Genomic DNA, 15,601 nt, shown 5'->3' on the forward strand with positions numbered 1-15,601 from the left:
TCAAGCATGTTCCACCTTAAACTATGCATATTAGGCTCAGCAATTATAGCAAAAACTAATCTTAATTCGCGCATTCCAATGTCAATCATCTTTGCGTCATTCTCCGATAAATTACTCTCCCTAATATAAAAACCCTTTTCTGTTTAGATAACATCAAACATTGTTTCCATCTCCAATTCATTATCTCTCTGATCCAACCGGGAAGAGAGAAGAACATAATGTCGGAGGTCCATCCTTCGATGAGCCCGAAAGAGGAGCTTGACCCGAACCCGCCTCGGATGCCGGCGGCCCACCACTTGACAGGCCGTCGGCACCGAAAGAAGGGCATCGGGATCAAGACCTGGCTTGTGGTCGACTCGACAGGCCAGGACCAGCTCATTGACGCGGGGAAGCACACGATCATACGGCGGACGGGGCTCTCGGCGCGGGATCTGCGGATCCTTGATCCGTCGCTGTCCTACCCGTCGGCCGTGACGGGGCGGGAGAGGGCGCTGGTGATCAAACTGGAGCACATAAAGGGAGTGATCACGGCCAAGGACGTTTGGCTGCTCAACTCCAAGGATCCCGCGGTGGCTCCTTTCGTGGAGGAGCTCAAGAATCGGTGCTCGCATCATCATCAGGCCAACGCCATGAAGGTTTGGAGTTTTATTTTCGAGCATATCAATACAATAGAACTGTATTAAAGGAGACATGGACTGTACATCCGTGGCATCTGATTGATTTGTCCAAAGTCAGCATTAGCCACTTTACATGATGAAGTTTGAGAATTATTTAGCTGCTCTTGGAGGACAAAGTCCCCGTTTGCTCATGTCAACCACCGCATTCCTATTTATGCTATTAGACGTCCTTGTCCTTTGGTTTAACACTTAATGTCTCATCTGAATTTAACACTTAATTTTCAGTTGTTTCGATTGGACCGTTGAACTTTTGTCCAACACGAAACACCATTCCTAAACTTTTAATTGGTTTGATTTAGTTCTTGAGTGATTTTGATAAGTCCAATGTGAACTTTACCTTGAGGCTTCTTTTGTTTCGCGGGAAACGAATGATTTGGGAAACATTTTTCTAAACATGATCGTTTCCATCATTTGAAATAATCAATCGATGAAAAATGTTTCATTGTCGACAACAATTTACGTCTAAACATTTTCGTGGACAATGAATTTTTTTTTTCATTCATTCGTTCATTTTTATAATTGATACAAGCGATTATTTTTTGGAAAATATTTTCTAAATCATTCATCTTTCTCGAAACAAATGTATCCTTCGAAAAGCTTCCAAAATCGGGACAAAATCACTCAACCTTATACAGCTATTGTCATATTTTTACCCAAGTTTTGAATCAAGATTGTGTGAACTAGAATGGATAGATGATTGTTCACTATGCCTTGACAACAAAACAACTCAGTTTACTAGTAGAATTTAAGGTTTACTTTTCTTGTTCTTATTGACCTATTTGAAGTGATTGAGAAAAGACAAAAAAGAAGTCAGAAATAACCAGACATCCACTCTAAAATACGTGAAATCAGCAACATAGCAAAGTAGTTCACCTGTGTATTAATTTTACTCTCAAAGTCAAACTCTGCATCTTTTTCAACTAGAAAAAGAAAAATTTTCGGTAAGTGGTGCAGCTACAATCTAGAAAGCCATCTATCACTTCCTAAGATCTCCTGAGAACTATCATTTTCAATTAATTTTGTCATTAAAAATTCGTCCTCTCACCATCTCTTTGGGGCTGAGCCTGGGTAGCCATTCCTGGTGAAGTAGTACTCTGTTTGTTTTATTTATCCAATGTGCAAATGGTGCAACGCACAATTCGTACCCCAGATACCGTCTCCATCTCTTCTGTACAGCAATATCGCCGTTGACCGACCATCGGAACAGATATCGCCCGTGAAAATGAATGTTGGTAAGCTAAAACTAGTTGACTCATGAAAAGCTCCGATAACAGATATCGCCCGCGAAAATTTATTTTTCTTAGTTACGGTAGTCGATAGCTGTTAAAAAACTAGATACCGGATTTCATTTTGCAGCCATTTTTCCTTGGTTGTCATTCTCTCGTAGTAGGTCAACAGAACCAGTGGTGATGAAGAGCAATCTGAGGAAGCTTTACATCAAGTTCTTGAAGCTGCACAACAGAACGTATTGCACCCTCGAGAGTTTAAGCAACAACATGACAGATCAGAGACTCTTCCTTTTGAGTTTGTGGCCTTAGAGGCATGCCTTGAAGCTGCATGCTCTAGTTTAGACGATGAGGTAATGACTCTGGTTTTTATCTGCATTATCTGCATTGGAGAGCAGTATATTGTAACTATCGTTCCTCAAATTGTTTGCTGAAAAATTTAGGCAAAAGCATTAGAGCAAGAGGCTAATCCTGCTTTGGACAAGCTAATTTCGAAGATTAGTACCCGTCATCTCGAGCGGGTCCGGCAGATTAAAGCTCGCTTGGTCGCGCTGACGGGAAGAGTTCAAAAGGTTTGAGTTTTCATTCCTGCAGAATTCCATAGAATTTTCCTCAATGCTGGTTAACTTCAATAATGTTGGTAAGTGTCGAAGAACTATTGGTAGAGAAAATGACTCGTGCCTTTTTTTTTTTTTTCTAAATTAACTTATTGGTAACTTATCAACACTTTTATGTAAAACCTAACTTTTTTTATAGTATGTAAAATACATTTTTGTACTAATTTACCAACTTTTATTAGCATAAATTTACTTGCCCTTCGAATTGACTAACTGTTTTACGAAATTACCAACCTAAATTAGATTAACTTACCAACGTTTGTCAGATTAAATTACCACTTAGTTTTGGATGATCAACTCTCATTTGAGTTACTTACTAACATCTAATGTTTTATTTTAATTTACCAGTTAATCTAGTGAGTTAGCAAATTTCATTTGCCTAGTAACTATTTTTTAGGAATTGTCAACCGAAATCATGTAACAAATTTCAAGCGAGTTAACACTTGTATTAGTTCGTCTAAAGAAAAAATAGTGAGTGAATGAGTAACTGAGTTAGCTCTTGGGATTTTATGATATCACAATTGATAAATATTTAAGTTGTTAAATGAAGGTATTATTTAATATTAAATATTATAACACTTCTCATCACTCGAGAAGTTGGCCTTAGTGTAAGAAAATATAAAATTGGGGTCGGGGAGGCATATAGAGGCCGCCTAGAAAGTTCTATGATACAAATGCAAAAGGAGCCACAGTCAACTAATCGAAAAGTTTAAACTGTAAGATGAAAACGTTGTTTTGATATTATATTCCATGACACAACTAATTAGCAAAAACGGTTCACCATGGATTTTTTCATCTCTAGATAAAGGACGAGATCGAGCATCTTCTCGAGGATGATGGAGACATGGCAGAGATGTACTTGACCAGCAAACTACTCCAAGATGAAAATGACAAGTCTTCATCTTGTTCTTCCTCGATCACCGAGGAGGAAGATGAACTTCATGAACCAGACAAAGAAGAAAGGCAAACATTCTACGTCTCTAGCATTGTGTTTTCGATCCTGGCCGAATAATTTCGAATTTTTTTTCTATTCTTCAAAGCTTTTTCCCCTTAATTATGCAGGAATCGCGAAGGAGACGATAGAATCACACCAGATGAGAGTTCGAGTTCTCCGCGCAGATTGCTGAATGATGATGAAATGGGAGGAGGGATCAAAGAAAGTAACTCTCATGGTGGCTTGAGCATGAGCAAGCACTTTGATGGCCCAGGCAAGCACCTTGGCGTGGCCGAATTGGAAATGCTCCTAGAGGCTTACTTTGTGCAACTTGATGGCACACTCAACGAGCTATCCACGGTACAAATCTCGAACTTTACACTCGAATGCGCGCGCGAACTCATGACAACGAATCTCATTTGATTCCTTACAAACATTGTCATCTTGTCTCTGTTGAAAGCTAAGGGAATACATTCAAGACACGGAGGACTATGTGAACATAATGTTGGATGACAAGCAAAACAATCTGCTGCAAATGGGAGTGGTGATATCGACAGCAACACTATTCATCACCATGTTCATCATCGTGACCGGAATATTCGGCATGAACATCACAATCGCACTCTTCCAACCTCCAAATCCAACAATCAACAATTTCCTCTGGACAGCAGGCGGATGCACGGTCGGGATAATCGTCTTGTATGCTATCGCAATAGCATGGTACAAACATAAACGGTTTATATAGCTATTAGGTCAAGATCAATGTCACTCGGAGAATGTTTTGGGTGGAAACACAGATACGGACAGTATGCGTGGTATAGTTAAAGGAAAAGCTTATGCTTTTACAATATGTGTTTATCTTTAGGTTTCCAACACTTACTTGAGCCATGTATCAATATTTATTGGGTCGATTATGAATTACGACCTTTTCTAATGATATAAGAATTTTATTGAAGTTACCGAATTTTATATCTGATTATCAACTTTATGTGAGTTACTTATCAACTAGGTATGACTCTTATTTGAGCCACTAACAGACGTTGATTAGTTCATTTTGAGTTACAACTTTTCTAATAAGTACTAGCTTTTATTGAAATTATCAACTCTTATGTCAAATGATCAACTATATTTAAGTATTTACTGGCGTTTTTAAAAAGTTACTAACTAGTTTTAGGTTATTAAATCTTTTTTGAGCCACTTATTAATGTTGACTAAGTTGTTTCCGAATTACCAAATTTTCAAATAATTTACCAACTCCTATTGAATTTATCAACTCTTATACGAAATTACCACTTTATTTTGTGTCACCTAGCATAATAAAATTATATTTTATCCTTTATTAAAAGTTGGTCACTTCAACAAGAATTGATAAATTATTGGCGCAGTTTATAATTTTGAATCGATCAAATTAAATTTAGTGAGCGGCTCAAATAAAAGCAAGTAATACTAAACTAGTCGAGGGCTTCATAAACAAAAAATTGGTTAATAACTCCAATTGGTATTTTCATGTAGACGGGGGTATACTTCAACTTAAGAGGGTAAATTACTTCCGGTCCAAATAAGATGGTGAAAAGAAAAATCGGAACTTGTCTTTCTTCGTGGACTCGATATGAATTCCTTAGATTCTTGAAATATGATTGACTTGATCTATTAAATTAGTTTATGCAATAGTTGCTCCGCATATTATGGTGTTTACCCGACATGTGTGGCTCACTCTTATTTTTTTCAACGCATTTCAGATCGAATATTTTAGCATTTTTTTTAGAATCTTTGATAGTGAATATTTTAGCAACTTGATGAACAGGCATTAAGGGAAGTCAAAAGCTGAAACCTAATAATTTTTTAAGGACATCCATTTGTACAATCATCGACATTGTCATCATGTGAAACTGGCATTCACTTCCTTTTTTGCAAGACAACTCCCTCAAGTCAACTTCGTATCATATATCTATTTATTAGGTTGTCAATTGGCATAATTCTTCTTATATAGACAGGGTTTTGGTTAGTTTGATTTATTATTGTAACAGTAAAAAAATATATTAGACCCTGCAATACCAGCCCTTGTCGAGCCTTGCTTGTAATGTGTGTAGCTCAGAGTGCTTGACATGGATCGACCCGATGGGTTTGGGTCATGAATTGAATGTTGTGCATCAACCACGTAATAGACGAGAATGAAAGTGAATAAACGAACCAAGATCGTGGTTTCTACAAGAATCATTTTGATTCAATTCAATCAAATCAATCACGTATTAACAATCCACGAGAAATCCATATTGTATCATCTAAATATTATTGCACTGTTTACAGCAGAATGAGAAAATTATCCAAAAAGTCATAAACTTATTGCGTTTTTACCAATTCAGTCATAAACTTTTTAATTGTATCGATTGAATCCTAAACCTTTTCATGCTTTGCCAATTGAGTCCATTTGGTCAATTTTGGCTAGAAATCGCTGATGTAGACGATAGCTGTCCTACGTGACACGATCGGCGCTGACGTTGACATTTTTTATAATATTTTTTTTCTTTTTTCTTTTCTTCTCTTTTCCTTCTTTACTTTTTTTTTCTTTTTTTTAAACATTTTCCCCATTTTCCCTTTGCCAGACTTAGTTGAGGGACTCCCACACTTGGATTGGCGACGGTGAGGGTTGCCCTTGCCAAATCAGGCGAGGGCGAGGGCGGCCCTTGCTAGGCTAGGTGCAGGCGTCCCTTGCCCGAGGCTGGCGAGGGCGGCCCTCGCCTAAGCCAGGCGACCATTATCGGCCATTGCCAAGTCTCAGTAATAGCCGGCGAAAATATTATTAAAAAGAAAAAAGAAAAAAAAGTAAAGAAGGAAAAGAGAAGAACAGAAAAAAAGAAATAAATAATTTGTAAAAATATTAAATATATTATTAAAAATGTCTATATCGCTGGCACGATCGATGGCACGGTTAGCGTTCATGTCAGCGATTTCCGGCCAAAATTGATAAAAAGTGAAAATGTTTATGACTCGGTTGTTAAATTAAAAGGTTTAGGACTGAATTGGTAAAATTGTAATAGGTTTAGGACTATTAGGATAATTTTCCTAACAAAATGATAAATTATTCCTGCCAAATCTCTTGTAAAATAATTCTATAGAATGACCTTCTCTATTTTTTTTGGGTCATAATAGAATGACCTTGATAGTGCGTGCTTTCTGCACCAAAAAAGTGATTAAACAGGACAACCTACGACAATGTTTATGGATAACCCACCCAGTGAGGGCCGTCACTGCATATCACCTGGCTCGTTAAGCACAGTCCACGCCATACATAACACCCAACAATCATGCTCTATAGTTAATTCAACGGAGAGTCAAATAGACCCTGCTCCATTAATGTCTGCTCACAAAGTAATCTTCACTAATGGCCGTGTCGAGCGATCATCTTTCGACGATGCCCCGAGATGACCCCGCGGTGCACCCGGCCCCAATCGACACAGGAAACACGAAGGATCATCGGCACCAGAAGAAGGCGGTACGGCTCAAGACCTGGCTTGTCATTGACTCGACTGGCCGGGTCCAGCAGATTGATGTCGGGAAGCAGTCGATCATGCGCCGCACGGGGCTCTCGGCCCGCGACCTCCGGATCCTCGACCCTTTTCTCTCGTACCCGTCGTCCATCACGGGCCGCGAGAGAGCCATTGTGATCAAGCTGGAGCACATCAAGGGGATAATCACCGCACATAATGTTTTGCTGCTGAACTACAGGGACCCAGCGGTGGTTCCTTTCGTGGAGGAGCTCAAGCGACGGTTCTTGCATTATCATGAAGCCAAAGCAGTGAAGGTTTTCAATCTTTCCTTGATTCAGAATAGATGTTTTATATTTAGTTGAATTAGTATTGTGTTCATTTCGGATTGAAGAATGCATTTTTCACGTTAATGGGAACTGTTTTACAATATATAGTTGACTACATATCCTTCCATAGGTAGACATATTTATTCACGGTGATAAATACATTGTCCTAAAACCTGTGGATTTGTCGCTTTATAATATATATTTATATATATTATTTTATCTTATGTAGAATGGGTACTACGTCACCCCATACTTCGCTAACTTTATTGTCATGCGGGTCCTTAACGGTTGACGTGATTGTGAAAGCGCTTGAACGAGCTAGATGCGAGGCTCTTTCAGAGCCCCTCTTCTTTCGTGCGAAGACTGGATTAAGTGCGCTACTGTAGATCTTCACAGCGACTATAAATCTTCATAGGTTCTTTTTATCTTTCCACAAACATAGGACAGTTCGAACCCCCGATTGGCTAGTAAGAAAATATTGGCCTTGTGCTTTTCTAATTAGATTCGCGGAAATGGCGGCGATGAGCGAACTGCAGCGGAGCTAGCAAAAATCATCCAAGGCTCGCAAGAGAGTGTGGAACACAGTCAAGTGTTGAAGGAACAACAAGACAGATTGCAGACTCTTCCTTTCGAGTTTGTTGCTTTAGAGGCATGCCTTGAAGCTGCCTGCTCCTGTTTGGACGACGAGGTACAGAGTCTCTATGTTGTTGGTGTTTCTTTATTTGATTAGTCAGTACTTAATGCTCATAAAGCTAATCAACTTATGTGAAAATTCAGACAAAAGCATTAGAGCAAGAGGCTTATCCCGCTTTGGATAAGCTAACTTCAGAGATTAGTAGCTTCTACCTCGAAAGGGTTCATCAAATTAAGGGCCGTTTGGTTGCATTAACTCAACGCGTTCAAAAGGTCTGAGACTCCTCTTCTCTATCTATCCTTAAACTATGTTTTCCTCGTACTTGAAATTGGGTTCGGCATCTAATAGTCACGTCAATCAGTGACGAATCTCGATAAGCTTGTAGAAATTGGTTGGTCTTTTTTTATATGCATGAACGGATTAATACCCTTGGGTTGGCGCAGTTGTTTAGGGCGTTGGAGAATTTCCAGCTCAATTGGAGCTCACCCATTTAAATCCGACTGCATGCAAATTACTTTGAATCAGGATCATTTGCATTTTGCTTTGGGTGTAATTTTGGGCTGTGAAATACTTGAGCGATTGTAAACTCTGTATTCTCTTAATTCAAGGTAGATTTTTTACGTCCGACTATCTCTGTGGAGTATGTATCGATACTTAGATCGAACCACGTTCTTTGGTGTTTTTTTATTGTTCCTCATTGGTTTCTCTAATATTTTTCCTTCTAGCTTAAGCATAAATTGCAAGATCCGTTAGTTTTTGCATTATATTACAATAATTGTTATTAGAGTTAAGGTTAGAGTTTCTAGAGTTGATTTAAGGCTTTTGCTTGTTTGATCACTATTTGGAAAATGTCCGGAACAAAAGTGAAGATTCAGAAGTTCAATGGGAGGAACGGATTTGGGTTGTAGAGCATTAAGATGTGTGCTCTATTTACAACCTTGGTTTTGGCAAAGGTATTAGATGACAAGGATAAATTGCTAGAAACGATGAAGGAGGCCGATAAAGTAGAGTTGATAGAGAGTGCGAAATGCATAATTCTATTGAATCTATTGGATGAGATATTGACTGAAGTGACCAGAAAGATGTCGTAGCATTGTGAGCAAAACTTCAAGCATTTTATTTTATGAAGGATTTGAACAATCACTTATATATGCTGAAAATGATATTTAAGTTCCAGGTGGTTGAAAATACATCTATTAAAGCCCATTTGGATGAGTTTAATAAACTCATGATGGACTTAAAGAACGTCAATGAGGCCTTTCATGATGAGAAACAAGGCATTACGTTGTTAGCGTCTCCATCGGTTTTTTAAGCACTTTACTAATTTGCTACTACAAGGGTACACTACGATTACCTTGAAAGATATTAAATTTGCCTTGTTTTAAAAGAATGACGAAAGAAGTTACAAAAAATAACTTAACGTAGAATATGGCATGAGCTTTGATTATTTGGGGTAGAGTCGATCGTAAAGAGTCTAGAAATAGCAGATGGAAGAGCTGTATTAAATCAAGGTTCAATGTTCGGAACCATCAATGTTCGCAGTGTTGTGAGGTAGGATATTGCAAGAGAGATTGTCCAAAGTACAAGAGTAAATGAGTTTAGGTGGAGTCTACAGGTGATGGTAATATTGTTACCACAAAAGATTATAATTTTAGTGATGTCGACGATGTGTCAACAATTACCACAAGTTGATAAGATGATGACTAGGTGCTTGACTCGAAATGTTCTTATCTTATAACTCTTCATTGACATTGGTTTGCTACCTATCAGCACAAGGATTGTGGTAAGGTTTTTATGGGAAACGAGCTACTTGTGAAGTAGTAGGGATCGGAACAGTTCGGATGAAAATGGACGATGGAGTGGCGAGAATATTGACTAACGTAAGACATGTTCCGGAGTTGAGGAAGAACCTTATCTCGCTATGTGCTATTGACGAATTGTAATACCGAATCTCTTCTACCGATACTTAGATCGAACCATGTAGATGTATGGTGTTGTTTATTGTTTCTCATTGATTTCTATGATAATTTTCTCTTTTCATGCGTTAACCATTGCAAGATCCGTTATTTTTCGCGTTATATTACACTAGATATTGTGCTTTATGGGCCTCTAGGTAGCCCTTGTCTCCATGACGTGCCCATGGGTAATAAAAAAATAAAAAATTCAACACTACACTAACACATGATTGCATTTACCATACATATTAACATTACTTGCATTAAAGACATATCTCAAGTGGCCACATTTTATAGCATGAGCCTTTTCCATGTATCTCTAGGTGAGGGATGAGCTCGAGCATATTCTCGAAGATGATGGAGACATGGCGGGTATGTACCTGACCAGCAAACTGCTTCAAGAAGAAGATGACAACTCTTCTTCTTCCTCAGCTGACGTCGAGGAGGAAGAAGAAGTTCATGAACTCAACAATGACGGGCACATACTGAATCTCTTGCTTTCTGTTTAACTTCAATCCCGTTACTATTGTCTTATCGCCAAATTTATACAGGCATGACAGTGGAGATCCGGATATCTCACCCGATGATGGCTTGACTCCTCCGCGTGGCTCGCTGAACGATGAAATAGAAACGGCGAAGAGCAGCGATTCTCGCTTCGCCGCCCCAGCCAGGCATGTCCACGTGACGGAATTAGAGATGCTCCTAGAGGCATACTTCGTGCAAGTTGATGGCACACTTAACAAGCTCTCTACAGTATGAATCTCATACTTTCTCTCTGATGACAAATTAAATTTCCTTATGAAAGCGCATACCCAAAAAGAGACACTGAACAACCTTTTCGCTGTGAATTAATAGCTAAACTCGTTAGATCTCTTCTTATTTTCTCTGATCTTAAAGCTGAGGGAGTACATCGACGACACGGAGAACTACGTCAACATCATGTTGGATGACAAACAAAACAATCTTCTGCAGATGGGAGTGCTGATAACAACTACTATTCTGGTGCTCAGCGGGTACATAGTCCTCGGTGACGTGATGGGCATTAACATAGCCATCACACTTTCGGATCCCACAAATCAGTCCCAGGAAAACTTCATATGGACCAACGTCGCTTGCGCCATCATTACCATCTTATTGTATGTCGGCATAGTTGCATGGTACAAATACAAAGGATTGCTCTGTTAAGGGCATGTAGAAATTTAAGATCACCTGCAAAATAAGCAAAATGTTTAGGATCGGTTGAGGTTGGACACCCTCCATGGATAGTTTGCTATGACTACTGCAGAACTGTAATTCTGAACGGGTGGCTCATGTAATCTTGAAGCACATGGACACAAGGAGAGATGATTTCCAGTAAAATGAAAGAAAAGAGGATATAAAGAGATACTACTGTATTAATTATCAAGTTTGTAAAATGAGACAGACTTCGGGCAGAGAATGAGGAAATGGGTTGAACCAATGCATAGAAATGGGTTGAACCAATGCATGTTGACAAAGAACCGGTTCCATGGAAGCTAGCATGAGCCCCACAGGCAAGGCCTGCATGGGTCCTCTTGAGGAACAATTTGATGGAAATATCGTAAAAGGAATGAGCAGAAGCCAAATAAAAAAAAGAACAGTTACGTAGAAAAGAATGATTTATCTATCAAAATACTACATAGGTAAGAAGTATGACCCCGACATCGATATCCTTGTCTATAATTCCTCCATTGACGCTGATTAGGTCTGCATAGATGATCAATATAATGATGCCCAATGGCTTCCCAATTACTCACAAACAGTTTACTTAAAATATCAGTGCAAGATTCTTCTGCAGACAAGAATTCGATAGAGGCCATTCTTCAAAAAGGTCACATGACCATAGATTGAGGCCTAATAAATCGAAAGCTGCTACAATAATTTCACCGTTAATCTGAGTCAATGTCCTGGGAGGGATGATTATCAGGAGGAGTTTCCGTTCTAATATCGTTGACAGCTTTATCGAATGTGCCCCTTATGTGTTGACACATCAGCATCAGATCTTGGCATGCATCTTTCAATACCTCTCTTGCTGGCTCATCTGAGAAACACCACGTAAAAGATTCAAACAGAGTAGAATACATGAAAAGCCATTTTGGAGATCACCAGAGAAGAAAATGCTTTATGACCAACAGCACCATTGGTTACAGAAGGTGGGGCAAGATGGATGCGAGACATGAAAGCTAGGCCTAATGCCTGTGAAAGGGAGGCCTCTTCTAACCAGGGCAATCCTCTCCAATGTTCTGTGGAAGAAGTTTCATGGCATTAAGGTGCAAAGTTAAAACAGAGAGTTGGTACAATTTTGAATGACTTAACAATGCTGGGTATGGCAACATGTATTAAAGATTCCGTGATGTGCTGTGCCGATTCCATGAGCTCGTCAAACCATTTTTTGACAAAATCCAGCAACACTTAAATCGTATTTCCTGGTCTACCCATCTATATATAAAAAAAAACATAACCAACTACAATTTCACACTATAACATGATGTTTAGAAGCAAAGCAAAGCATCGTAAGTACATCACATCTCTTAGGCTAGAGATTGATGAGAGCATATAATTCCTGTCGTTTGAACTCTAACATTAACCCGGGCTTCCAAAGGATGAGGAATGCTGTAACCACAAAATATTACCCGTGGACTGCAGAACAGACACAACAAGCATTAAAACTCTATGGAATCTAAACTTACCAAAAACAGACAAACTGTGCAATAGCAGGAACAGAAAGCATGGAGAAGATTGAAGTATACTAGAAGGTTAACTTCTATACCAAGGAGAAAAGGGAAAGTATAACAGAAAATGTTCCAGTTAGTATTTCATCGTAACATTTTTCCATATTCATTACTCTCCAATAAGACGAGTAACTCAGGCTTCATTCGATGGTTTCACCCAATGAAAAGCGAAAGTAAGAAGTAACCTTCATTTTGAGGGAAAAAAGAACATTCAGTATGTGATAATGATAGGCGAAAACTCATACGTAATAACTATCCAATTAAAATTCTTCCCGTTAGTAAGTTTACTGCTTAATAACATCCCTGCTCCTGACGTTTAACACTTACATGCTGATACTGACCAAAACGATTAATGGATAGATGATCCTACTATGTAAAAATCTGAGAAATAGCACGAAGTACAGTAATGGAGTACTGACTCTTGATTCAAGGTAAATCTGAGGGCATTTGCATGTGTATGATCCTCCTCACCAAGAGAAAATTTGGCATTCCGTTGATCTCCAAAGGATGCGTGTTCCATCAGCAACAACTACTGTACAAGCAAGATATTCCGAAATGTTGAGAAACTAACCATGCACAGAGGCGTGCCAGAGAGAGAGAGAGAGAGAGTTATTTCATAATTTATGGATAGTAGATTAGCTTCACACAAAGATTCATCTCCCCAATCCAGAAGAAAAATACTACTTTCCTCAAGACAGCAATTCTTCGAAGGGATATTTTTTACCAAAGTTAATATTCTTCAAAAGTAAATAAACATAAGAATTCGACAACGTCGAATCTCATTCGATTCCTTACAAACATTTTCATATTGTCTCTGTTGAAAGCTAAGGGAATACATTCAAGACACGGAGGACGATGTGAACATAATGTTGGATGACCAGCAAAACAATCTGCTGCAAATGGGAGTGGTGATATCGACGGCAACACTATTCATACCATGTTCATCATCGTGACCGGAATAGTCGGCATGAACGTCAGAATTGCACTCTTCCACCCTCCAAATCCAACAATCAACAATTTCCTCTGGACAGCGAGCGGGTGCACGGTCGGGATGATTGTCTTGTATGCTATCGCAATAGCATGCTACAAGCATAAACGGTTTATATAGCTAACAGGTCAAGATCAACATCGCTCGGAGAATGTTTTGTGTGGACACGCAAATACGGACAGTATGTGTGGTATAGTTACAGGAAAAGCTTATGCTTCTACAGTGTGTTTATCTTTAGGTTTCCAACACTTATGTGAGTCACGTATCAATATTTATTTGATCGATTATGAATTACAACCTTCTCTTATAATATAAGAATTTTATTGAAGTTACCGAATTTTATATCTGATTATCAACTTTATGTGAGTTACTTATCAACTAGTTACAACTCTCATTTGAGCCAATTGCAGACGTTGATTAGTTCGTTTGGAATTACTACTTTTCTAATAAGTGCTAACTTTTATTGATTTTACCAACTCTTATATGAAACTATCAACTATATTTAAGTATTTATCGGTATTTATTTTTTGAAAGTTACTGACTTTGTAGGTTATTGATTTTGAGCCTCTTATCAATGTTGACTAAGTTGTTTCCGAATTACCAAATTTTCAAATAATTTACCAACTCCTGTTGAATTTATCAACTCTTATATGAAATTACCACTTTATTTTGAGTCACCCAACATAATAAAATTATATTTACTACTTATCAAAAGTTGGTCACTTCAACTAGAATTGGTAAATTATTAGAGCAGTTAATAATAATTTCGAATCGATCAAATAGAATTTAGTGAGTGGCTCAAATAAAAGCAATTAATGTTAAACTAGTCGATGGCTTCATTAACAAAAAATTGGTTAATAACTCAAATTGGTATTGTCATGTAAACGGGGGTATACTTCAACTTAAGAGGGCAAATCACTAGAACAATCGGTAGTTCCGGGCCAATAAGAGTTGGCGAAAAGAAAAATCGGAACTTGTCTTTTTTCGCGGATCCGATCTAAGTTCCATAGATTCTTGAAATATGATTGACTTTATCTATTAAGTTAGTTTATGCAATGTTTGCCCATTTTATTATGGTGATTACCCGACATTGGTGGCTCTTTCTTTCTTTCTTTCTTTTTTAACACATTTCAGATTGAATATTTTAGCATTTTTTTTAATCTTTGATAATGAATTTTTTAGCAATTTGATGAACAGGCATTTAAGGGAAGTCAAAGCACGCCACGCCCCTTCTTCCACGACTGTAGTTATCTCAAAAGCTCAAACCTGCGGGCCATTGAAGGACATCCATTTGTATAATCATCCATTTGTAATATATATATAAAATAGGTTGTCAATTGGCATAATTCTTCTTATATAGACAGGTTTTTACTTAGTTTGATTAATTATTGTATTAGAAAGATATATTCGACCCTGTAATACCAGCCCTTGTCCCAAGGTTCCTTGTCCAGCCTTACTTCTAATGTGTGCATGGTGCTTGACACGGGTCGACCCGAAGGGTTCGGGTCATGAAATGGATGTTGTGCATCAACCATAAAATAAAAGAGAATGACAGTGAATAAACAGGCTAAGATCGTGATTTACGCATGAATCATTGCGATTCGGTTCAATCAAATCAATCGCATATTCACAATCTGCGAGAGATCCGTAGTGTATCATGTAAATATTGTCGCATTGTTACAACATAATGGGAAAATTGTTCGAAAAGTTCTAAACCTATTGCACTTTTGTCAATTGAGTCCTAAACATTTTTATGTTTTGTCAATTAAGTCCATCTGGCCAATTTTGGCTAGAAGTCACTGACCTGGACACCGGCTATCCTACGTGGCACGATCAGCATAGGACAGTCGGCGCTAACGTGGACTTTTAATATTTTTTTGAATATTTATTTATTTTTAAAATTTTCTTTTTTGTTTCCTTTTTTTCTTTTCTTCTCTTTTCCTTCTTTACTTTTTTCCTTTTTTTTTTTTTTGACTTTTCCCTCCACCAGACATCGCTGGGCTTTA

General features: G+C 38.2%; 1 protein-coding gene and 1 pseudogene across 1 annotated transcript; both read left to right on the forward strand.

The window, feature by feature from the left end:
- The first annotated feature begins 239 nt into the window (after positions 1–239).
- On the forward strand, positions 240–4,199 carry LOC115684340 (magnesium transporter MRS2-3-like). The gene is made up of 6 exons (XM_030609078.1): positions 240–635; positions 2,068–2,256; positions 2,347–2,475; positions 3,323–3,483; positions 3,583–3,814; positions 3,915–4,199. The coding sequence occupies exons 1-6, from the start codon at positions 240–242 to the stop codon at positions 4,197–4,199; spliced, it is 1,392 nt and encodes a 463-aa protein (XP_030464938.1).
- A 2,667-nt stretch (positions 4,200–6,866) lies between these two features.
- On the forward strand, positions 6,867–13,715 carry LOC115684341 (magnesium transporter MRS2-3-like; annotated as a pseudogene).
- The last annotated feature ends 1,886 nt before the right edge of the window (positions 13,716–15,601 follow it).

This window comes from Syzygium oleosum, unplaced genomic scaffold (genome assembly GCF_021117445.2).
Source record: "Syzygium oleosum isolate NSW1041296 unplaced genomic scaffold, Sole_v2.1 Sole_v2.27, whole genome shotgun sequence".
Classification (NCBI taxonomy): domain Eukaryota; kingdom Viridiplantae; phylum Streptophyta; class Magnoliopsida; order Myrtales; family Myrtaceae; genus Syzygium; species Syzygium oleosum.

Coding starts and splice junctions, on each gene's coding strand:
- LOC115684340 (XM_030609078.1), top strand. CDS start 240: ATGAGCCCGAAAGAGGAGCTTGACCCGAACCCGCCTCGGATGCCGGCG. Junction 2,257..2,346: donor GCTCTAGTTTAGACGATGAG/GTAATGACTCTG, acceptor TGAAAAATTTAG/GCAAAAGCATTAGAGCAAGA. Junction 3,484..3,582: donor GAACCAGACAAAGAAGAAAG/GCAAACATTCTA, acceptor TTAATTATGCAG/GAATCGCGAAGGAGACGATA.